Here is a 26,247-nt window from a genome sequence, read left to right as displayed (position 1 = left end):
ATCGTGACCTAGTGTTACTAGAGAGGGCATAACCGATTTTGAGTGCTAGAAGTATTCTCCCAAGTTATTCCAAGTTTTGTGGTGTTGTGTGAAGCATTTGAGGCACAACATTTGGGGTGCTAGGCTCACAAAGTCTTGAAGGAATCCAAGCAACAACAAGGTATGTATTTCTACTAGGTTTATGTTTTATGTAATCCCCATGCCATGCTAGTTAGGAAATAACCTTGAAAAGGAAATTTGCATGTATATAGAGAAAACATAGATTCAAGGTTATTAGGGTTGCATGTACACTTAGGAAGTGTTAGAATGCTCAAAACCCATCACAAACAAGCTAAAGGGCTGATACTTTATGATTTCATGGACCAAGACAAGTCTAGATCTGAAGTTGCAACCTTAGATCTAGACCCAAAACCCAAAATGAATCCTAACATGCTAAATAGCCCCAAATCATCATCCATGAATAGATCTAGAAGGGAAGAGATCAAGGTAACAACTTGTTACCTCTAAAATGTGCCCAAGATGAAGTAGACTCTGGATCTACACGAATTCCTTGATGCTAACCTCTTGATCTACAAGCCTCCTTCACTAGAATCACCTTCCAAAGCTCAAAAACTCTCACCAATGGCTCATACACGAGATTAGGGTTTCCTGACTCTCAAGGGGTAACAAAGAGGCTGGGGTGAGGACTTAAGGTCCTTTAAACAGGGTGCTAAGTCCGGAAATTAGGGTTTTCTCAACCCAGACCTGACTCGCCGAGTCAGTCCCCCGACTCGCCAAGTCGGCCACTTAAATCGCGACACGGAGCCCGCTTCGACTCGTCGAGTTCCTCCTTGGACTCGACAACTTGACCCTTTGACTTAGGGCTTTCCTTTCCTTTCTTGGTGCTGCTGGATTAGGGGTGTTACAATTCTCCCCCACTTATCCAAGACTTCGTCCTCGAAGTCTGCTACTGCCAACTATCCTGCAATCTGCTCACCACGTCCCTACTCTGTGGATACGTTTCTCACTGGGTCCGATTCTCGCGGAATCGCTTCCATCAGCTTTCCGTTCGGTCATTCAGCTACAACTAGCCCTTGCAATAAGAACCTCAAGAGCACTCTACTCACCAACAACCCTGAAAACGCTGCTCTAATCCAACCGACAACCCCCTTGGTACTCCCCGAGTACTCATGCTGAACATCCTAGGGATTTCATCCCCTCTTTCCTTGCACGTTCACTGGCCTTCCCAAGGCATCTTCCCACACCACTAAAACCTTTCCTTCCTCTGTGAAGGATATACCTTCCGCTGTCTACATTCCCAGCCACTCCCAGTGCTGGCCGCTTCGCTGCTAGTTGCCAACTGCTTCCTTCTACTATATCTCAGTGTTGCACCCTTCCCAGCGAATGGACCAGATAATCCTTCGAGTAAAAGATTCATCCCTGCAACGGTTAGACTCAGACGAGAGCTGCGCAACATGATCAAACCTTTCCCTCTGAGATTATCTAACCCTGCTGCAAGGAGCGTAACACTTCCCGGTCACTGGCTGTCCCACAACAACTTCTCTTCTCATTACTGCCCCTGACTGGAGGTTCTGTCGTCTCTTATCCAACTTCCGGATGAATCGAGACCACCCTGGTCCCAACTAATCTGCTATTACTGGGTCACCGGACTCCCACCGGTTACTAAACCCTAGCTCAAACACATCAGTCACTCCCAGCGACTTCCGAAGAAACTTCGGCTATCTAAAACTGCTCTATCTACACTGCCACTCTGACTCTACAAGTCCTGGGATCCTCGATCCCTTATCTTGACCGCAATGTCTCTACCAGGTCCCACCTGTACTGCTACTCACATACGGGCCTCGCCCACGGGTCTCACCCAACTATATCTTGGAGCGGCCCCTCCCAAGGTCTCACCTCTTTAGGGCTAAGCATGTCAACTCCCTACTAATCTCAATGAACTATCCTTTCCTGATTCCTATCATGCTACTAGGAGACACGGGCCTCGCCCAAGCTCCACTAACTAGGAGATACGGGCCCTCGCCCACACTCCTCTGTCTTAGGAGATACGGGCCCCCGCCTACACTCTTCTAACTGGCCTCTACTGAATGTTGTGGCTATCACACAGTTCTACCACACTCTCCATACTGCCTCTGCCACTGACTACTAATCCGAAGGCATCCCGTGCCAGACGTTTACATAATCTTCATCCCGACTCACTCGGGTCCTGCTGGCGATCCTCTGACCTGATTTTTCCAACCAACCCTCAACTACAAATGCTATGGCCCTCTCGCAGCCTTACCATACTTCCTGCACTGTCTATCTACTGGTGAATGCTACGGCTATCCCGTAGTCTTATATCCTTGCTATACTCGCGTCCTGCCGAGAAAATCTCCGGCTTGGTTTCCCAAACCAATCATCTACTAATCATAATTACATGAACTCAATGTTAGGAAGTTTCCCAAACTCCCAACTCCTGCACCCCTCTATCCACGCAGCCCCTCGGACCGCTTTCCTCCCCTTCTCGAAGATCACTAACTCTTCCAAGTTTAGCATGCTACTGTCTCTGAATACTCGGAGGGTTCTCCCCCACTTTGATCCGGCTAATCCCTTACCGCTCCCTGTTTGAAACGGATTCCAAATCTTTCCAATCATCTGAAGTGTCGATCTGCTGTCAACCACGCTTACTTCTGCTGGCGCTCCATCTAACCCTTTACCAGATCCAAACCAATCTTGCCAACTAACAGAGCACCTTCCAAGTCCCAATTACACTTGATACAGTGACTGCATCCTGAGAACCAGCCCTAAAGGGAAACATCTTCGGACTGCTACTCTATCATCCATGGCATGCAGATGGCATATAACTCATTCATAGGCAAGCAATATAATACTCCAAAATATATACTTACTAACATTGATGCAGTACCATAACAATAAAATCATGAATCAAAGTTGACAAGAAAGTAAAAGATACGCACCTCCAACATCCGGTGCTGCTCGCGGCTTCACTATAGCCAACTGAAAAGCCCTGCTCCTCGCTGTAGGCGCCTCTGCTCGGCCCTGACGGCCATCGGTAATCCTCAAAGTCGTAGAGGCAGGTGCTATCACCGGTCCTGCTAAAAGCAAACTAGGACACTGGGCCTTCCTGTGGCCCCGTTGACTGCAATGGAAACACATCAGATCTGATCCCTGGGTGGTGGTAGCAGTACAATCCCTGCTAAAGTGACCAGTCCGGCCGCACCTGAAGCAACCAGAATCCCCACCACTGCCACTCCTACACGCTCCCTCGTGCGTCCTGCCACACTTACCACAACGACTGCGGCCCCGAAAATACCTTGATCTCGCATCTGGCCCCTTGAGCCTTTTGCCCGAACCTGTAGCTGTCTGAATCTCATCCGACTTCCTTTTCCTCTCTGTCTCCAAATCAATCTCCCTCTCTCTGGTACGGTTAATCATATCCTCCAGCATCTTGCAGCTGGACCTGCTCACAAACTGCCTGATGTCACTCCTCAGCATCTCGTGATATCGGGCTTTCTTCATCTCCTCGTCTGCCACATACTGTGGAACAAGAAGAGCCCTCTCTCTTAACTTGGCGGTGATTTCCTCCACAGTCTCAGTAGTCTGCTGAAGGCCCTGGAACTCCCATGCTAACTGTTGTACCTCAATCACTGGTGCAAACTCAGCCCTGAACCTAGCCGAGAAATCACTCCATGTCATCGCGTCCAACGCGACATTATCCCCAATGGCATGACCAACCTCCTCCCACCAATCCCGCGCTCTGTCCTTCAGAAGACAGGAGGCGAGTCTGACCTTGTCCCCCTCGGGACACCAGCTCGTACGGAAAACGTTGGCAACATTAGCCAACCACCTGCTGCTAGCAATAGGGTCCCTAGCCCCATGATAATCTGGTGCTCCACAAGCTCCGAACTCTCAAAATGCCAGGGTACGCGCCCCTACCAAAGCCATCATCTCAGTACGGAAGGCTCCCAGCCTCTCATCCAAAATCTCTAGTATACCCTCCTTGACCGACCCAAAGATTACAGGAGTCTGATCTAGAATGATGCGCGTAACCTCAGCTGATATCAGCTCCCTCATCTGCTCCTCGAGCTGCTCGGCTCCTGAACCCGAGCCTGATCCCTCTCTGGCGCCTGATCCGCTCACTGGTCTATCACGTAATGTCACCATGTTGAAAACATATCATAGCAACCATCTGAATATTCCTCACTGATGAGGGCTCGCACACACACTACAAGTTTCCTGATCTCATCTCGGCCCTTCTTGAATCGAGTACGGATCCTCTGCTTTCAGTAGTACGGGCCCATACTACCTTCCACATCTATCCGTACTTTCCTCAAGAATTGCCTCAATTCCACCAAGTCCCTTCTACTAACACTGCTCTTAGCACTAATCTCATCCTAGGCTTGCCCTAGGGTATCCTCCAACTCACTCCTCCCTCAGCCGCTGAAGGACCTCCCAATAATGTCAACTAGCTACCTCATGAATACACCACATGTACCAGAGATCAGATAATCCTTCGAGTAAAAGACTCATCCCTAGAATGGTTAGACTCAGACAAGAGCTGCACAATAGGGTCAAATCTATCACTCTGATATTATCCAGCCCATGCCACATGTGACTTAGCATATTCACTTAACAGCTAGCTCACATTACCAAGAGTCCCATAAAGCACAAAGCAAGCAACATTCAGACAATGGAAAAACTAATCACATAATCCAATCAACTGTTCCATTTCCTATACAGGAAGTTGTACTAGCATGCAATTCATAAAGCTCATACACATATAACAGGAACATAAGGCATCCTTCCTAGATCCTTAGTCCTAATCTAGCATGCAGTTCTCATACTCATATCATAACATAACATAAACTTGTATGGGTAATTTGGGGTACTTACTTGAGCTCGGCTGATTGCATGCACCACACCCTTTTCTCATTTTCGAATTCTTTTGTCTTTTCAAATTCTTTTCCTTTTCTCAAAATTCTTTTGTAAATATGATTTTCTTTTGAAAACATTTCATATCAATTCCTCAGTTTGAGTTCAGACACACCCAAGAGTGTATTCGAATCCCTCAAACCAAGGCTCTGATACCAACTTGAAACATCCCAAAAATACAGTCTAAAATTTTCGTTTTAATTTAACAATAAAACCACAAGTCATCAAATCATTCTGTCAAAACATAAATCTCATTGTTCCAAAACATTATTATCAGAGTGTAACATCCCAGGCTGAATAAACTGCTGCTCCTCTAGCTCCCCGAGCTACCAATATCAATATAACACTTAGTCCTAAATTGTCCTCCAGAAGTCAAACTAAGTCAATGCTGGTCAAAGTCAACCTTCCAAGTTGACCTTACTCGCCGAGTCAGCCTACTGACTCGCCGAGTTCATAAACTCAGAAACACTTCCATTCGCGACTCGACTCGCCGAGTCACCCCATGACTCATTGAGTCCTTCAATCTCCGAGTCCTAGTCATGTCCAACTCACTGAGTTACCACTCAACTCACTGATCTGACTCATAACCAGAGAGGATTAGGGTTTTGCGACCCGACTCGCCGAGTCCATAAACAGACTCGCCGAGTCCACTCGTGTCATCCCTATTCTGTCGATTGCAGCCCATTCCATTGCTTCCCAATAGTAGATATGGACTCCTAGGGCTAGCATTACACGTAAAGTTTCCAACTTTACGTGCATGCAAGGTGATTTTGGCTCAATACAAGCTAGAGAGAAGGTTCAAGATAGGGATGAGATTTAGAACCGGAAAACCGGACCAGAACCGGAATCGGACCGGAGCCGGAACCGTTAGAACCGGAATATGTAAAACCGGTCCGGGTCCCGGGTTTAAAGAACGGCTCTATCCGGGTTCCGGGTAATCCGGGTTTCGGGTCCTTTGGGTCCGGGTAAACCAGGTTTAAGAACCGAAACCGGTTTTAGGGGCCGGAACCGGTTTCTATGGAAAGTTTAAAACATGCATATATCATTCGTTTAAAGTCGGATTGGCATGAGATTTTTTCCATAGTATAGTTTATAGTTTTTACAAGATTTTAGACTATAATTTTGTCATTTTTGGGTTTATATTCATTGACTTATAGTCTCTCAAAGTCGGGATATCAAAGCTGGAAATTTTATGTTTTTCAGCTTTTTTTTGTATTCTGTGATAGTTTTAAAACATGCATATCTCATTCGTTTAAAGTCGGATTGGCATGAGGTTTTTTCCATAGTATAGTTTATAGTTTGTACATGATATTAGAATATAATTTTGTCATTTTTGGGTTTATATTCATTGGCTTATAGTCTCTCAAAGTTGGGATATCAAAGCTGGAAATTTTATGTTTTTCAGCTTTTTTTATATTCTGTGATAGTTTTAAAACATGCATATCTCATTCGTTTGAAGTCGGATTTGCATGAGGTTTTTTCCAGAGTGTAGTTTATAGTTTGTACATGATTTTAGACTATAATTTTGTTATTTTTGGGTGTTTATTCATTGACTTATAGTTTCTCAAAGTCGGGATATCAAAGCTGAAAATTTTATGTTTTTCAGCTTTCTTTGTATTTCGTGATAGATTTAAAACATGCATATTTAATTCGTTTGAAGTCGGAATAGCATGCGGTTTTTTCCAAAGTGTAGTATAGAGTTTGTACATGATTTTAGACTATAATGTTTTCATTTTTGGTTTAATATTCATTGATTTATAGTCTCCCAAAGTTGGGATATCAAAGCTGTGAATTTTTTTTTCTCAGCTTTATTTTTGTATTTTGTGAAATTTTAAAACATGCATTCGACCCACTTTACCTGGTTCTTCGGGTTTTTCGGTTTTAGACCCACTTTAACCGGTTCCATTCGACCCACTTTGATATTTCCGGTTTTCCGGTTCTAGACCCACTTTACCCGGTACCTTACCCGGAACCGAACCGGAACCGGTTCCTATATACCGGTCCGGTTTCCGGTCCTAAAAAATCTCGTTAACCGGTTCCCGGGTTTTCCGGGTCCGGGTCTACTGGTCCGGGTTTGGACCCACTCTCATCCCTAGTTCAAGACAAGAATGCTCACAAACAAGCTAAAGGGCTGATACTTTATAATTTCATGGACCAAGATAAGTCTAGATCTGAAGTTGCAACCTCAGATCTAGACCCAAAACCCAAAATGAATCCTAACATGCTAAATAGCCCCAAATCATCATCCATGAATAGATCTAGAAGGGAAGAGATCAAGGTAACAACTTGTTACCTCTAAAATGTGCCCAAGTTGAAGTAGACTCTGGATCTACACGAATTCCTTGATGCTAGCCTCTTGATCTACAAGCCTCCTTCACTAGAATCACCTTCCAAAGCTCAAAAACTCTCACCAATGGCTCACACACGAGATTAGGGTTTCCTGACTCTCAAGGGGTAACAAAGAGGTTGGGGTGAGGACTTAAGGTCCTTTAAATAGGGTGCTAAGTTCGGAAATTAGGGTTTTCTCAACCCAGACCTGACTCGCCGAGTCAGTCCCCTGACTCGCCGAGTCGGCCACTTAAATTACGACACAGAGCCCGCTTCGACTCGTCGAGTTCCTCCTTGGACTCGACGAGTTGACCCTTTGACTTAGGGCTTTCCTTTCCTTTCTTGGTGCTGCTGGATTAGGGGTGTTACACATGAACATTTTACATTTCTCAAATTATGTGTACCTAAGTGTCATAATTTTAATATCAGTACGCTTTCTAACATCCAACGTTTGGGTCTTAGCCAAAATTCAATTGAAGACATATTTCCATCTGTTTTCAGTAACATGAGTTCCTTAAGAGTCCTTGATCTCTCAGGAAACATGCTGAATTCTTGGGTTCTTATTATTCCTAACCTTCTAGAGCTTGATCTTTCTTCTGACCAGTTTAAGAATATTGAGGATGTTGGAATCTGGAGACACTGTCACCTGAAAGGGTTGTTTGCAACTAGGAATCCTTTTGAAATAGAAGTGATTGACTCACCGCAAAATGTATCAGAATGCTCTCAATATGCTTTGGAGAGGTTGGATTTAAGTCAGTCTTTGAATGGTACGATTCCAGAAGCACTTGGAAGACTAACCAATTTAAGGCACTTAGATCTATCAATGAGCAATGTGACAGGTCCAATCCCCGAATCTCTAGGAAGATTAAGATTTTTAAAAGAATTACATCTATCTCATAGATCCGATGGAATGCAAGTAGTTCGCGAATAGATGTTTATCAATGAATATTTGGATCTATGTTTGTAATGTGGATGTTTATTGGATCAGTTTTGAAATGTTTGTTATATTTGGTATTTATATAATATCAATTTTTTATAGTAGACTATTTTGTATGACATTTGTAATAAGCTATTGTGCTCTTGACCTGCTACTTCTCTCGCGCTGACTTGTTGTAGCATCCACCACTTTTCATCTCCATGGCTCCAACTAAGAATCAGGTAATCGATCGACTCATTATCCATTTTTTTCTTGATGTTCTTGTTTTTCATGTTGAGGAAGAAGATGATTGGGTGAAGGGTGAAAGCTGAAAGGTTAGGCCTTGGTTGATGTTTTGGCCTTACTCTTGTGAACAAAAAATAACAACACACATGGTTTCTCTGGTTTTTTGGTGGTGTTCAATTTCTTGTGCATTATCTTTTACTGGTTTCTGTAGTTCGATTCAGGGATTTCTCAAGATTTATTGGGACAGAGGGGTGTTTGCAAGTGAACGATGTTGAAGGGTTTAGCAAGAGATTGCATTTGAAGAACATTCCAAGGTGGCAATCTAATTAGCCTCAGCGGGTAACATACAAGTGAACAACAATTAAAATGGAAGCTGAGATAGAAATGGTTATGCAAAGAGAAGACATATATGATGCAAGAAGTTATCGAGTTACAACATGTAAATGGTCAGACACATCATTATTGGAATCAATTAATAAAGAAAAAACATAAAAGCAATCAAGGCTGTGTAATTACTTTTTTCTTGAGTGTTTATGCCCTAGATGTGTCTTTGAGCATTGTCATGCTGCAAGAATTTCCATGGGTTTGACAATTCCTGTGGTCAACATCTTGATTTTCCTTTTTGTTGCTTTCAAATTAAATACGAGTTTATTGCCTATACTTCTTTCTTTTTGTATTTTGCTTTTTCAAATTATTACTTTCTCTTGGTTCGTCTTGATCATTAACAACAATAGTTAATTGTAAAATCAAGGACTCATTTAAGTTGCATATCTTGGTCTATTTTTCAAATAGTTAAGTAAGAATCAGGTATCCACTTATTATCTTTTTTTCTATTTGTAAATTTTCTTTTTCTTTTTTCATGCAAAGGGTGAAAGTTTTGGTCTTGGTTATGTTATTATGAATGATAAACAACACCGTACATGCATGGTTGTTGTGGTTTTTGGTGGTGTTTAGTTTCTTACACATTCATCTTTTATTGGTTTCTGTGATTTGATTCAGGGATTTAGCATGATTTATGGAATATGTGGGAGTTTGTGCATGAACATTTCTTATGAGGGGTTTAGCAAGAGGTAACCTTTGAAGAATATTTGAAGGTGGGACTTAAATCAGCTTAGCAGGTACATAGAATTGAAATCCAAAGGGAAGCTAAAATAGAATGGTTACGCAAAGAGAAGAGTACAGAGCTGATGCAAAATTATCAAATTACAACATCAACATGCTCAGACACATCAAGATATGGAATAAATAAGAAGATAACTCAAAGCCGTCGAGCATACACAAAAGCAAAAGGTTTTATGTTTTATTACCTTTTTTCTTGAGTGTGTAAGTCCTTGATGTGTCTTTGAGCATTGTCATACTGCAAGATTCTCAATGGGTTTAACATCTTGATATTCCTTTTTGTTGCTTTCAATTCAGATACAATTTGATTCAATATACTTCTTTCTACTTGTATTTGCCTTTTGTTCTTATTTACGTATACTCTTAGCTCTCTTTCAACAAAAAAAACGTATACTCTTAGCTGGTCTTGATCATCAACAAAAATAATTAATTGCGGTTCATGAACTCATTTGAGTTACATACCATGGTCCATTTTTCTAGTAGTTGAGTGTGTTTCCTATTGTTCTTCCAATGTTAGTTACACATATGCATCTTCAATACCACTTTCTTCTCCTTTCGGCCCACTTTTTAGACTGGAAAAATAGGTTGTATTGTATAATTGGCATTTGATATTATACAACCAACGTTTGAAATGGTGTTATCGATGTTTGATATGGTGGTACCAATGTTTGATATGGTGCTACAGGTGTTTGATATGGTACATAATATCTGGGATCGACATATTGAATTCTCGATACGTATATTAGTTTTCATAAACTACTTGTGAATTGAGTTGTTATTGGACCGATGTTCCATAGGCAACATATCCACCAACATTGTGATCAGAATCATTTAGAGAGATACGCATACCTGTTTGATTGTTGCTACCCCTTCTACTGGATTTATTCTTAGCAAAGCTTTTTCCATCTTTTACTACCAGACGCTCTTTTGCCGCTAGATCGGTTCGCACCAACGACATCGATTTGCTGCATTTTATCGAACATGTTGTTTCTAACCGCCATCAACCACCAACAAAAACAACAATTAGTCATGTGGAATGTTTGAACTCATGTTATCTCAACAAGAGAAAAAATGGTAAGGTGGAAAAAAATGATAAGTAAATCAGAAGAAAAACATAGTGAAAATTGTGCTAAAAAAAGCAGACAATTGATTATGATAACTCTTTTTTACAAAGCAATCTCTTATGAGATAACATCCTCTACAATGTACAAATTTTCATACTAAGGGTTCTGATTTTCATAGTATGGTCTTTGATTTCCACAGTCCACATGACAAGATAATACATGTTTAAAAAAAATCACAAATGATTTCACTTTTTGCAGTCAACAACGTCCAAAATGATGTCATTTTCATTTTTCATTTTTTTTGCAGGTGAACCACATTTTCGCAATTGGTGGCTTTGGAAATTTATCGCTATTTTTGTCATTTTTAGGCTATTTTATGGTTAAAACTAAAAAACATGACTATTATGATATATTTTAAAATTATATTTCAGAATATTATTTCTAGTGTAAAAATGATACAAAATATAAAATAATAGTGTAACGTCCCAAATCCCAGAATATATATTTTTTATTTTTAAAATAGAACAAACACATGTTTTATAAAGTTAAATTCAAGTCAAACAAATTGTTCATAAACCATCATTCAAAAATCAGAGTTATAAGGAAGACAATGCTGAATCTTGAATCATAAAATTGTTGATGTGTGTGTAGAGTCCCGCCTTCACAATCCGATAAATACCTGAAAAACAATTAATCCACAACTGTAAGCACAAAACTTAGTGAGTTTCCAAAATATCACATACAACACATCATAATAATCAATTATGGATTATCAGCAACCGCAAGACTATCAGCCTTCCTAAATATCACATACAACACAACAATATAAATAGTTATGATTTATCAGCAATCCTGGGATTATAACAGTCCTTTGGGCTGCACAACAGCCTATGGGGTATCAGCAACCCTATGGGTTATCAGTAACCGTACGAACTATCAGCAATCGTGTAGTTATCAGCAACTCAGATACACATATAACAACAATCAGCAAATATGACCCAACTGGTCTGACATGCACACGCTATGATATAGGAAATACAGTAAGAAAACTCAAATGAACGAAGAGTTGAAATCCTCTACTCAAAGTCCCACATAATTAGCTACACGAACCTCCTAAACCAATCACAAGCTAAATCTCAAATTATAGCTCAACACCTCTCCAAGTTTAACCAAAAGCCAGACTGGTCAAAGTCATCCTCAACTAATATCCATATCGTGGACACCCATAGGCCACATCATGGCAGCTACACGACAACTAGTCGCGGTGACACCAACTTCCATTTTGTGGCGAGCAACATGCCACGCTGTGGGAACTGGTCCCAACAGCTTAATGGGTTAAGCACTTAAACCTAATCTTCCAACTTTTCAGACCTGACACCTAATAACTTCATAATGGATGAAGTTTCCAACTTTATCCATTAGGATGGTCCAATCAACCAAGAATCTAAACTTTAAGTCTCAAAGGGACCAATAATGCATCTTTCTCACTTAATCCATTAAGTCCAAGTCTCCATCCGCCAAAAATCAACATGATGTTTAGATGGATAAAGTTTCCAACTATATCCATAATGATGCCACAAACTTTCGATATCTAAACTTTAATATGCTAAAATGACCTAAAGGACCAAGATAACTTGTGTGGCTTAAAGGGGAGGCAAAAGATCATAATTTTTATAGTCCATGAGATCCAAGAAGCATTCCAAACTGATTAAAAGATGTTGGCATCCACTTAACTCCAAAATCACCCATACCTGACTTTAGAGCAAGATATGAACTTTATATTGACAATAGTCTAGAAATGGGGTGACTTTGATAGATCCAAACTGTTGGTTTTATACATAGCAAACAATCCTATGTGTGCATGCAACCCTAATTGTTGGATCTATGCTTTCACTATTAGATATACAAGCATTAAACAAAAACTAGAAACCCTAGTATGCTCCTATTATTTTTTAAATCAAGATAACAGGGATTAAAAGACATACCTTTATTGTTATATAGTGATAACAATGGATTCCTTTGAAGATCTTAACTTTGAGAACAAGTACCACAAATGTAGCACCTCTAATGGCTCACAAACATACCAAATCAAGAGGATGATTATGAGAGAGAGAAGAGAGGAGGGAGTTGCTCAAAATTTCGGCTCTTCAACCTTGCTGGTGGCTCTTCCCTTGAGTATATCTTCAACAGACTTGGCGGCCCAGATAGCTGCCTCTAGAGTAGGTGCCTGACGTACTGGCACTGCATATTCCCAAGGAAGTACCTTTGCGTACTTATCAATTTTTGTCAACTCGTCTGGGACAAGGCGCAAAGCAAACTCCATTTTGTCCGTGAAGTAGTTGGTGTATTCATCGATGGACATGCTTCCTTTCTTCAAAGTCAGGTATTAGTTTTCTAGCTCGAGCAGATTTTGGGCTGAGCAGTACTTGCGCTTGAAATGCACCAAAAACTCTGCCCAAGTCAGTTGCAGGGGCTCATTGGGGCTTAGAGTCTTCCCCGGGGTGTTCCACCAGCGAACAGTGACTCCTCTAAACTGACGCACTGAAAATGTGGTTTGTAGCTTGCCTTTGCAACCACATGTCATGAAGGCTAATTCCATCTCCGAGATCCAATCCATAACTCCGATCAGATCTTCCTTCCTAGTGAAGGTCGATGGCTTGCAAGTTAGAAAATATTTGTACTTGCATCCATTTCTTTCGACCCCGTCGTCTTGGTTGTTCCTCCTAATCACTGGCAGATCAGCTTGACCAACGGTCCTGCTGTAGTTCCCCTCCTTTGACTGCCCATCATTTAACTCGGGCTGTTCAACAGTGTAACACCGTAAATTTTCAAACAAAGTTTTCATTTTAAAATCATATAATTCTCATAACACACTTCACAAAACTCTCATTAATTTAATTTACAAAACACAACTCTATAATTGTTTGGTTAATACTCCAGGATCCTCAAAACATAACTCTTTCTCTATTGTGTACAATCAAGCCGGTGCCTTCCCGCGATCCTGAGAAAACCTGAAACACATATCACATAACACGGTAAGCACGAAGCTTGGTGAGTTCCCTAAAATACCACATACACAAATAATAAGCCTCTCATGGCTATAACTCGGCATGGACCCTCCGGTCATGTATCTCAGTGAAGACCCTCCAGTCTCACAACTCTGATTAGATCCTCTGGTCCTATCTCAATAATGCGCAGGATAACATATAATTTAATCACAAGACAACATGCACAATATCACATAACTCAGTATAAGCACATATGACCCTCTGGTCATAACCCAGTATATACACAAAATAAGACGATAGCATAAGTCATAAAGACAGGATGCATAATAGCACATATCTCAGTATAATCTCATAGTAATACACATACACAGGACAATATAGTAGCATAAGTCACAAAGACAGTATGCATGATGACACATATCACTAATGACACATATCATAGTATACACAAATAGGACCCTCCGGTCAATAAGGTAATAAGACCCTCTGGTCTCACAACTATTACCACTCAGGTAAGTATAGTGAGAAGACTCACCTTGTAAGCACGCAAATGAGTAACCTCGTACACGAATCTCGAAATAGCCTCCGCCTATCACATAGGATGAATATCTCTAATTAATACTCTATTCACATCTCTAAATAACCAAAGGTTATTCTTTCTCTCTCTAACTCTTGAAATGGGTAAAAGACCATTTTACCCCTCCATGGTCTCCATTACTCATGTTGACCAGACCCTAAAATCAACAAAAGTCAACTCGAGTCAACAGTCCAAGTTTGACCTGACTCGCCGAGTGCACTCATGCGACTCGTCGAGTCCACTCGTTCCTCAAAGTCTCATGAAGGTCTAGCTCATCGAGTTAACTCCCAACTCGCCGAGCTATCGTACGGTCCAGCTCATCGGGACAAACCCTAACCGACTCGTCGAGTTAGCTCATCGACTCGGCGAGTCTATCCAGACTCATCACATATTCAGACGATTTCAAGGCAGAAAACCCTTCCACACTCTAGATCTGCACTTCCAGGGCTCGATTATCACATAAAGCCATGAGTTTTACGTCCATGCATGACACTTAGGGCTTGAAATGCCAATAACATGCTCTAATAAGGGTTTTTCACTCAAAGGCTCTATTAGGGCTGAATAAAGCAGGGACCTTTGGACTCTAGGAGCCTCATAAGGTCCAGATCTGATGTCCAAATCTCTATATGTACTCAATACACTTAAAGCCCCAATATTAGATAGAAAAAGCCCTAAACTCCAATAATATGAGATCTACACAACAAAATGAGAACGATATGAACTTTATACCTTTCACAGAAGCTCTTGGATGAATAACAACTGATCTAATAGCCTCATTCTCGTTCCTTGTTTGAAATCCTTCTCTTCTCTTCCAAAGATGCACCGAAATTCTCAATATTAGCTCAACACTCTCTCTATTAGCTCAAAGGCGATTAGGGTTTCTCTCAGTGAAGTTAGGTATCTGGTGAGGCGGAAATGAGGGCTTAAGGCCCCTTAAATAGGCCACAAACCCAGGGATTTATGGTTTCATCTCACAGCGCCAACTCGGCGAGTCGGCACACTGACTCGTCGAGTCAGTTCATTAACCTACGTAGCCAACTCAACTCTACTCGACGAGTTGAGGCACCAACTCGTCAAGTCACCCAGCCAAAACATATACATATATCATTCCTCGAAATCAGAATGTTACAAACAAGCATTGTAGCTTCATCCCTATCTTGTAGCAGTAATTACCTTGTCTCCTCCATTTGACGATCCAACGTCATCTGGATCATCGCTTGTACCCCGACCATTGTGATTGGCTCAGGTGTAGCTGCTATAATAGGTACTTGCTCAATCACTTGAGGTTGAGGCTGTTGATTCCTATTTCCGTTTGAATTTCCGACTCCGCTTCGGGTTCTTTCCATTTCGATCTATACACCAAATCATACGTTCGGTGTGTAATAACGAGAATTAAGATAGGAAAGATTTTATTTATGATCGACGTGTAAATCTCCATATCACTCTGAAAGTTACATACTAGTTCTAATACCGTAATTAAACGTTTAGAAATCTGAAGACATAAGGTTTCCAGATCCGGTCGACAACAAACCATAGATTCGATCATATAATGCATATCATAAATCATTTAGCACATAAAATCATTTTAGACATTTTCCCTAAATAAGTTAGTGCTTGTGTCTATCCAGGTGTATTACCTAAATTTATTAGACACGCTCCTCACGATCATCGCTTAGCATTCTAAGTTTAAGTCTAGAAATAAATCCTTATTCCTAGTTCGCTTAAACTAATGCTCTGATACCAACTGTGGCATCCCCATTTTCACGGCTAGAAAAGACCGATTTGTTTATGTTTTATTTTGAAAATCAGAGTATCTTTTAAAGAAATGTGTTACGGAATTTGTTCCCAAAAAAACATGATAAATACGTTATCAAATCTTTTCCGAAGAAATGTATTTATTCATTTTACAACATTGGGATGTCATTGTCAATACAGAAACATAAGCATAAACAGAACTTAATTCATTTACACTAGTGATCTACATCTCTTTTAAATCTCTCAGTGTAAAGTAGCTTCATATCGACACCTGTGATACAAATAAGCTTGAGTGGGTTAGGTTGGGAAACCTGGTGAGTACATAGGGATTTCAATCCCACAATGTTATATCATATATATAATTTAGATCTCACAAAATATACAATTTGCCCACATATATAATCAACTCTTACCCCACCCCGCCAATCCTCACGAGACTATCCATACTCTCGGACCTTACATTTTACCTCTTACTCCTAGATCTAATCCATGCTCTTGGATCAATAATTGTGCCTATTCCATACTGTCGGATTAGGGACAAATGTCTATGTCTAAATCCATACTCCCGGATTAATGACGAATAACTATGTCCTATCCATACTCCCGGACTAAGGATAACTGACTATGTCTTAATCCATACTCCCGGATTAATGACATTTGAGTATGTCCAATCCATACTCTCGGACTAGGGACAATGACTGTCTAATCCATGCTCCCGGATCAATGACATATATTAAAGTTCTATTCTCTGAGTATAACTCACTCGTACTCGTATGAAGATGCTACCCAATATTCCTCATAATTAATTTAGGTTTACTCTTTATCCTAAATCATCATATATTATCAGGTATGTTCTTTAACACGTATTTCAGGCAACATCAAATAATTCGCACATAAACATATATTTAATTCTTCAATCAATACTTGTATTAAAATCATGTTCATGAAAGGGACTATGCACTCACATATAAACTCCTTAACAGATAATACATTAATTAATACTTGTATTAAAATCATGTTCATGAAAGAGAGTACGCACTTACCTGTTACAGTGGTGATTCCGAACTCAGACAGCGCTTCGCTTCTTAAAAATAATTTCCTTCAATGAAACCTAGTATTATTACCACTATATTTTAGTCTAATATTTACCGTGACTAATTATTAGTCTTATTATTATTATTATTATTATTATTATTATATAAGCGTTTAAGCAATACTTTTCACCCACTATGTACAGATAGGGCCAGACATGAAATACCGGAGGGTAGGACCATTTTGGCATATAGTACTTCTAAAATCCAACAACTCAAGCGGCCCTTTAAACTAGATTCCTCGTACCGTGAGTGGTTAAAAAGATATTATAACGACACTTATATAAGTCATAATAATAGCCCAAATATTTATTATAAGTTCATAATAACAATACTAATTTTAAATATAAGTTATACTTAAAGTAGGGTAATCATAACTTACTTACAAGGGGGTTTTAGCTGGGAGCCGGGCTCTGCAGGGGTAGAACTTTGTCGCCGAATCTTTCTAAGAAATATTCTTGCAGCGCTTCAACGCTCACCTTAATATACTAAAACTACAGAAAGAGAAGTCGAATCACGAGGGACCGAAATGCTCGGGGGATAAGAAGAGAAAGACTCTTGAATCAAGACAATGGTGCAAGAAATATGAGAGCCTAAGGCTCTTATTTATAGTAATTGAATTTTCAAAAACTATCAGTTACTTAATGACCTTATAGTTATATAAACAACTAAACACCCATTTAATACTATTTTAAATAGATTTAATGATATTTGTACTAAACTAATGTCGAAAATACTCAACACTAGTCTTATAATGACCGCATTGTCGATACCTTTCTAATGATATATATATATATATATATATATATATATATATATATATATGTGTGTGTGTGTGTGTGTGTGTATGTAACTATGTATATATGATTTATACTTTATTTTAATACGTAAATATATTATTAAAAATTATAACTCGTTCATACGAACTCTATTTTTGACGTTTTTTATATCTACGCGTTGATATTTACGAGTAATACAACTTTCATTTAGACGCCGTCGGTTATTTCTCATTCTATCTCCAATTTACAAAACTGTATCGAATTTTATTGCGTTCGAAGAGTAGGGACTAAGTTTCGTCCATATTTTTCACATACGAGCTCCGTTTTCGACTGTTTTTTTATCGTTGAACTCCTATTCACGATATCATCATTTCTTGTTTAAATTATTTTGGCTAAAAGTCGACCGATGTAAAATGCGAATTTCGGGCTGTGCACTGCTATGCTAAATCTTATAAAAATCGTAACTTCCTCATACGAAGTCAGATTTGGAAGTTCTTTTTATGCACGCTCTCGGTTTAACGTATACTACGACTTTTGTTTAGATCACTAAGGCTAAAAAGTATTTTTTTTTTATCAAAAATTCACTTTTTATGTTACTGCGGTGTCGTGCCAGTTTAGTCGTAAAACTTCGACAGGTCATAACTTCTTCGTTATAACTTGGATTTCGGCGTTCTTTATATGTACAGAACCCTTGTGACATATACTATAACATGGTTAACATTATTCATTCTAAATAATCTTTCATTAAAAAGTCATTTTTTTGACGCTTATTGTCTCTAAATTGACTAGCCCGAATCTGCAGGCGTTACACTATGCTATTATCAATTCAAGCATATACCAAATATAGTTATGAGCTTAGACATCTAATCCAACACAAAGTTAAAACAACTTTCCTTGCAACCAAAAGAACTATCTTGATCTTCAAGCTTCATCAAATCACCACCAAAAACACCCAAAAGAGGTTCAAGGAGAGGTTAGAGAAGGAGCTCAAATCATGAAGAGGGGGGTTAGGGTTGCTCTCAAGGAGTTCTAGACGTGATGGAGGATGAGAAAATGCCCTAAAACATGTATAATTACCTTTAAATATATTGAAAAACCTAAAAATCATGGGCTTGGGCCTGCCCAGATTCCACTCCATGGAAAACAGTTCTCCGCTCCTTGGTGTTTTCCATGCCGCCTGCTCTCCACCTCGTGGAGACGAGTTTTCACCCAAATCCATTCGATCTTCAAACAATCATAACTTTTTCGTTTCAACTCTGTTTCCGGCGATCTTTATATGCACGCGAAGCTATTGACGAGACCCATAATTCTATCTAATTACTTTTGACTAAAAACATACAGAACTAAAATCATTAATTTATGCAAGAAGCCCGAAATATCACCTTTCTGATTTTACCCTTTGCTTCAAACCACAATTCAAGGGCTTTAATCACTTAGCCAACATTATCAATGTATGATATGGTCTAAACTCTATTCCTTTGAAGTCCACGACCTTTAATCGGTCAAATTATGGCCCACTATCCTGAAATTAGAAACATCATGGAAACTAGGTGTTACAAATGGGGTGTTTGGGATTACTTTTTGAACTCCAATAAGTACTTTTGGACAAAAGTGTTATTGACTTATGGTGGTGGCAAAATTAATTTTTAAAAAAGTATTTGAAATAAATTTTATGGTGGAAAAAGTCAATAAGTGAATAAGGTAAAAAGTTTTTGGCTTAAAATCTTCTTTTTGAAGCTATTGTGGTTAAAAGTTAAAAGGAGTTTCAAAAGACCAAGTTTTACATGTTTTTAATTTTTTTTAAGCTAATGAAAAAACTATTTTGAAAAGTGCTTTCGAATTTACCAAACATTCTTTATGACTTATTAACTTTAAAAAAAAATTATATATACCTTCTTAAATATCAAAATATCATATTTTCCCAATCTAATTTTTAAATATCATATTACTCTTTTTTAATAGATTTTAATATTTATAATCTGCCTTTCTTACTTTTTTTTTGTATATATTGTGATGCAACTCTTCGATTAGATATACGATATTAAAGGGAATTAATATGTAGTTCTTGATTTTTATCATCATTATCTCATCATTTTACAGTGTATTGATGCAAATTACTAATATTACTAATGCTGGGAGTGGATAACCGCCTCCCCAACATCAGCCGTGATGCCATCCTCACCACATAGGGGGTGTTTGGGATAGCTTTTTAAACTAAAAAGTCATTTTTAGAAAAGAATTTTTTGATTCATGTCTTTTTCTAAAAGATAGTTTTAAAATGTATTTGTTTAAACTTTTGAGGGGGCAAAGAGAAAAAAAGGCAAAAGTTGCTAAAAGTCACAAATTTATGATTTCTTAAAAGACAATTTAAAAGATCGTATCAAATTACCAAACAACTTCTTAATACTTTTTTTGACTTTTTTGAAAAGCAAAAATCCATAAACTCGCTATTTACAGTTTTCCTGTCGGTTCTTCGTCCTTCCCCCACCTCCCACGTTCGTCCGCTTCTCTGTAACTCCTCCCACAACTGTCTATCCCATGTATATAAATGGAGCATCTATCCTGAGATGGAACAGACATTTTCGCTCCGGTTCGATTCCAGGTATGCTCTCACTTCCTCTCAAAATTATTTTTGATTTAGTAATTAGGGTTTACTATAGTTACTCCTCTATTCTCTTTCATCTCCTTCATGAGCGATTCCGCAGCTCCGCCTCATCTTCTTCAACCTAAAAGTCTGCATTTTCCTTCCCCTTCAGCACCGACTGCATTGGGACGACCGATCATTGAACACCAGTTTGCACTCTACGCCGGTGACCTTCAGTCGGAGTGGAAAAGTCAGGAGAATCGACGCAAAGTTCTTCCATCACCATTCATCAAGGAGATCGACGCAAAGCTACGAGAGGAAGCAGGTGAGTTTCGTTTTTCCATTTCATAAGAATCAACAAATTACAAATAACTTTGACCTATTAAGAATCAATAGGCCTTTTATTTTATAGAAGGTGATTTATGATAGTTTATGTAACAATGCGTACTTTGGAATCTTATTATGTTCTTTATTTTCACACTTTCCTTCCTTGGTTTTGAGAAATTTCTGAGATTTTTTTTGTTTGTATAGAAGAAGCTTTAGATTGACTCATAACCAACTAGCTCTACATTGAAATTTTCTGCTTAAATCCTTATCTTTTGGTGGAATTTTTGTAATTACTAAAGTACATTATTTTCAGTTTCAAAGTAGGGGAAGAACTAGGATGGCTATCTTATGAATTGCAAAGGAAATGATCTATTCCATTGTTCTGAAATTGTTTGTGCTTTTAATGTGCAGTTATGATGTTAGTTATGATGCTGAGGGCAAGAGGACCTGTGCAGAGACAATGATTATGGTTAGCTTCACGAATTTGAATTTTCTATACTATTCAGTTTTGACTTTCATTCACTGCTGTAATTATTTTAATTAAAATTTGAGCCACGTGCATTTAGTTCAAAAACAAACAAACTGCAAATGAATTGAATGCTAACATCTCATCTTATAATTCATGTTCATACGATTAATTATTTGAAGATGCATAATTTGTGCGGGTAAGCTAGGGTTAAAATAGAGATGATACATACAGTCTTTTCTTAAAGAATATCTTTAATGGAAGATTCCTCACCAAAGATGGCTGTTACCATGGCTGCTTCCAGAATGACTACGGATGTGAATAACCAATAGGTTTCTTTATCAACATCTTCATCTTCTTCTGGCTTCCAAGGAATACTCAGAAATGGAAGTACCATGACATATGGTAAGTTTCTATAACATTAGACAACGATTTCACTGTTTCCATATGTAAACAGTTGTGATTTTTTTTCTTCTTCTATATTTTCTTCTACAACGGGCACTGAAGCCAAGGTAACAAACTGTTAAGGGAGTCTTGGAACCTTTGGGGATCGGTCATTTAGTGTTATGGTAATAGTTTAATTGATTACACTATATATTCATTTATTTCTCTTTAACATTTTTTTGGAACAAGTATTTCTCTTTAATTTTAATATTGAAATGAATTATTGCTTTTGTATCCATCTGAATTTTGAAGTTGGAAAATAGCATGATAATCCATGTATTATTAGTCAACAATTCATTAATATGATTAGTTTTTGTTAAGGATGTCTCTATGTCTTTATAATCTGCCACTTTTTATAATCTTACAACATGAGCCATTGATGTAGTTAGCATCTTTTTTGGCTAATATATAAATTAAAAGGAGTTGCTTTGCAGATCATAGTCACATGGTTCGTTAAACTGGACACGAACTGCGAACTGGATCGATTCAAACTGGATCACGGTACAAAAGTGTACCAATCGCTGGTGGTTCGCGATCTGGATCGTGATGGAAGGCGTACCCGATTTTGTACTAAGAGTCGGTGGGTCGATGTACCCGTTATTTCTTGTTCGCAATTTAAATAGTCTGGGAACACGAACTCGCCATCCCACCTTAGATTCGTGGCTCGATGTACCATTAATTAATGACTTCAATTCTCACCTTTCACATTATATTAATAGTTTGACTTCAATTTTCAATTTTCAATTTTCACATTAACATTAATAGTTCACATCATACAAAAAGTCATTAGAATTAATTTCATATTTTAGTTTTACACTTTTAGTCACAGTATATACCGACTTCATCATCCTCATCAGAACATCCTAATTCCATATTACTTTCTCAATATTGTTGGTGATTTTGTATCATCAATGTGTATTTAAGTGTAATGGATTGACTTGTTGACCAAAAGTCAATCTTGATGAATATTAAACAAGTAAGGAAGGTGCGGAGTTCACACTTGTTTAAATTTATTCAAGATTCAAAGTAGACTGTCATTTAGGGGCGAAGCTCCTAAACGAACGGGGGTCCGAGGGCAGCGCCCCTGTGAGCGGGGTCCAAGGGGCGGCAACCCCTGGCGGGGTCCAAGGGGTAGAGCCCTTGGCTGGGGTCAGCGCGGGAATTTTTTATATGAGTTATATTGCTATATAAAAAATGCCTTAGAAATCTGAATTTTCTGTAAATGAACCCGATTTTTTGAATTCATTTTGACCTTTATTAAAAATCCGTTTTGGTGACTGTTATTGGTTTTGAAAGTTGGAGTAGTTTTTGGACAAAGAAAACTGCCTTGACAGTTTTTCAGACAAATGAACTACTTAATCTTTTGGTCATCATTTTTTCTAGGTACAGCAACAATCACGAAATTCATAACAACCATATTTTCTGTTCTTTCTCTCAATTCCGAGTCTTATCCGATTAAAGATTGGGAGTACCACCCAAATACTTTAATCTGAAAGTGAAACCACAATTCTCAGAATTTTCAAGGCTATTTTATCCCGTTTTTCTTACAAATATTGCAATGGGAAAGCTTAGTTGAAGAGTTTGTTGATTATGGGAACAAAAAAATATAGGGGAAAGACTAATTTTGAGTAGTTATGCGTCTTAATTATTTTGAATTTTTTAATGTTTTTTGTCTAATGGGTTATGTCTTAAAGAATTTTTACTGAATATTTAATATTTGATTATTAATATCAATATATTTTTGTTGGAACTTGGAGTCTTGGACTTAATGACTTTTTTATGTGGTCTATTGTACCAATTTAATTGGTACATCGTACCCATTCGAACCGAAATGAACCTACCCCCCTTTGTACCGGATTTTGGGGACCTAGCGAACTGCGAACTCCGTTTCGTGTGACTATGTTGCAGATGCATGATAAAAGGATGCCAACGAAATTATATAAAGAATAATGGAGAGTGTGAAACAGCTTCTGGACAAATAGTAACCATAATATGGTCAAATGAGCAAAAGAAGGCCTAAAGATGTAAGCAAACAACTAAGAAATATATGGAAGAATTCATGACATTATCCATTGAAACAATTATTGGTCATCATTTCTTCTTTAGGAGTCCTGCCAAGAAGTTGAAGCTTTAATGAATTTCTTAAAACCACAGGTGCCTCTCTAAATCTCATTACACTAGATAGATAGATACAAGTAATTGTTAGTGTAATGTCTTCGTTTTCCTCTTTGAAAGGTTCCTGTAAAGAAAAGATTAGCAGCAAACAATGTGGCTGAGACTCGAGTTGGACTCGATTCCCTTAAATAGATTCGCCGTCTGTTCCTAGGGTACAACAACCTTAGCAGTATTGTGTACTGCCGGATATTACCACTTGCCTGAAAGAATCGCCGGAAGCAGGAGTACAGAGAAGGAGGAAGAAGAAGAGTATTTTCATTCGTATGTTTGAATGAGATGGCAAGGTCTTCTTTTATAGTTGAATCGTGTAATGGAAACAAATCACTAATTGATTGAGCGTTTAATGCCAATAAATGTCATTAATTACGCAATTAATGCATCCGTTACAGAATTTAAAAATAGGGACCAAAACTGTCAAGCTTAGCAAAAACAAGGGTAGCGGGCGCTCGAGTTTTCGGAGCTGTATTCGTGTCCGCAGGTCGAGCCCATGCACAAGTTCGGTGTTTTTGGTCTACGAAATCCAAGATTTGCACCCCTCCTGCGCGGGGGTAGGAATTGTAGCATAACCATAGACACAAGCTTGTAAGCCTTTCATGGATTAAAGCTTATAAACCTTATTTGGTTTGGTCTTTCTACCATTGTGGGAATCATTCCCACATTCCTCTCTTTTTGCTAAATTTATTCTCAAATACCCATCTTTGAGTATCGATATCTCATTCATATATACTCTATTTTGGACATATAATATATCGTTTCGAAGTCCTCGTGGAGGAGAACACAAACCTACTTAGAGTTAGTTATATATACAACATATGTATATATTTATATATGTCCAAAGTTAGTAAAAATATAAATATTTATACTAAATTTTCCAACAATCCCCCACATGAATGGAGATCGATCTCTGCACATCCAATTTCCAAACAAAATTTTCAACAGTTGAATCCTGCATAGGATAGGTAGGTATTACCCTTTGAACCCTCCCTTAAGAAGTTACACTTAATCTCCTAGCAGTTAGTAGATCTCGATGTCTTTGAACTAAGCTGCCATTTATGTAGACGACAATGTAAATCTCACATGATTCTCCCTGACAAGGTCATATCTTCATAGACGTGTTCGTTTTGGTCATGAACACTAGCCTGGTTTTGCAAGAGCTTTAGGAATTGTGCCCCTATAATTCCCCTCGAAGCGACCCCACTTCTCTCTCACATAGGTGATTCCAAGAATCATTAAAAACCATATGTTTAGCCTAATTTTGTCACTACATATAGGAATGGACTAGGAAGTAATGTTAACTCCCCCACAGTGACATGCCTCACTCATACAGTTAGGTTATCCTTTTGAACCTAGATCTTGGGATCTCCAGTCTTCTTGACATGCCTCATTCATGGGCTTTAGTCCCATTCCTCTTGACGACTTATAAACTACATCTCTACTCAAGCCTTTTGTAAGCGGATCCGCAATGTTATCCTTTGACTTCATCCAGTCAACCGTGATAACCCCCGTAGAGATTAGTTTTCGTATCGTTTTATGTCTACGTCTAATGTGCCTAGATTTCCAATTATACATTGTACTTTGAGCTCTACCAATTGCCGATTGGTTATCACAATGTATACATATGGCCGTTAACGACTTGGGCCATTCGGGAATGTCCTCTACAAATTGACGTAGCCACTCCGCCTCTTCAGCACAAATATCTAAGGCGATAAATTCAGATTCCATCGTGGATCTAGATATAACTGTTTGCTTGGATGATTTCCATGCTACAGCAGCACCTCCAAGTGTAAACACATATCCACTTGTAGATCTCGAATCTTTTATGTTAGATATCCAATTTGCATCTGTGTATCCTTCGATAACTGCTGGATGTCTCCCATAATGCAGTCCATATTCTCGCGTGTATCTCACATACCTTAGCAACCTAGTAATACTCTTCCAGTGTTCAGAACTGGGTTTACTAGTGTATCTACTTAGTCTGCTCACAACATATGCTAAGTCAGGTCTGGTACAACTCATTAGATACATCAGACTGCCAATAATTCTTGAATATTTCACTTGATTCACACTATCACCTCTATTTTTACGTAGATGTTGACTAGTGTCAATTTGGAATTCTAGCTATGCTAGTGTCTCCCTTAGCAAATTTTTCAAAAATCTTATCCACATAGTGTGTTTGACTTAAAACCAAACCACTTTGGGTTCTTGTGATCTTGACTCCAAGAATCACATCTGCTAAACCCATATCTTTCATGTCGAACCTGGATTTCAACATATCCTTCGTGGATCTTATTATCTTGTCATCACTACCAATGATAAGCATATCATCAACATACAAACACAAGATGACATAACCATGAGTGGTGTTTTTAACATAGATACACTTATCACACTCATTGATTCTAAAGCCACTTTCCATCATGACTTGATCAAACTTTT

The 26,247-nt window shown here is 38.7% G+C and overlaps 1 protein-coding gene and 1 pseudogene across 8 annotated transcripts; one reads left to right on the top strand and one right to left on the bottom strand.

Annotated features, from left to right (window-relative positions):
• Positions 1–20,227: 20,227 nt before the first annotated feature.
• LOC145129040 (uncharacterized) lies at positions 20,228–22,392 on the top strand. Of its 8 annotated transcripts, none has more exons than XM_079063792.1 (5): positions 20,228–20,417; positions 20,521–20,724; positions 21,138–21,195; positions 21,497–21,597; positions 22,071–22,392. In XM_079063792.1, the coding sequence occupies exons 1-3, from the start codon at positions 20,354–20,356 to the stop codon at positions 21,188–21,190; spliced, it is 321 nt and encodes a 106-aa protein (XP_078919918.1). In that variant the 5' UTR covers positions 20,228–20,353; the 3' UTR covers positions 21,191–21,195; positions 21,497–21,597; positions 22,071–22,392. The 8 variants fall into 8 exon arrangements, with proteins under 8 accessions (XP_078919918.1, XP_078919920.1, XP_078919919.1 ...); XM_079063794.1 differs by having other exon boundaries at positions 21,375–21,597; XM_079063793.1 differs by adding an exon at positions 21,700–21,761 and having other exon boundaries at positions 21,138–21,597.
• Positions 22,393–25,143: 2,751 nt separating this feature from the next.
• Positions 25,144–25,827, bottom strand: LOC145131614 (secreted RxLR effector protein 161 pseudogene; annotated as a pseudogene).
• Positions 25,828–26,247: the final 420 nt, after the last annotated feature.

Source organism: Lactuca virosa, chromosome 8 (assembly GCF_052849685.1).
Source record: "Lactuca virosa cultivar CGN04683 chromosome 8, Lactuca_virosa_CGN04683_v6, whole genome shotgun sequence".
Classification (NCBI taxonomy): Eukaryota; Viridiplantae; Streptophyta; class Magnoliopsida; order Asterales; family Asteraceae; genus Lactuca; species Lactuca virosa.
Note: the sequence above shows the minus strand (reverse complement) of the source record. Positions and strands in the feature narration are given on the sequence as shown.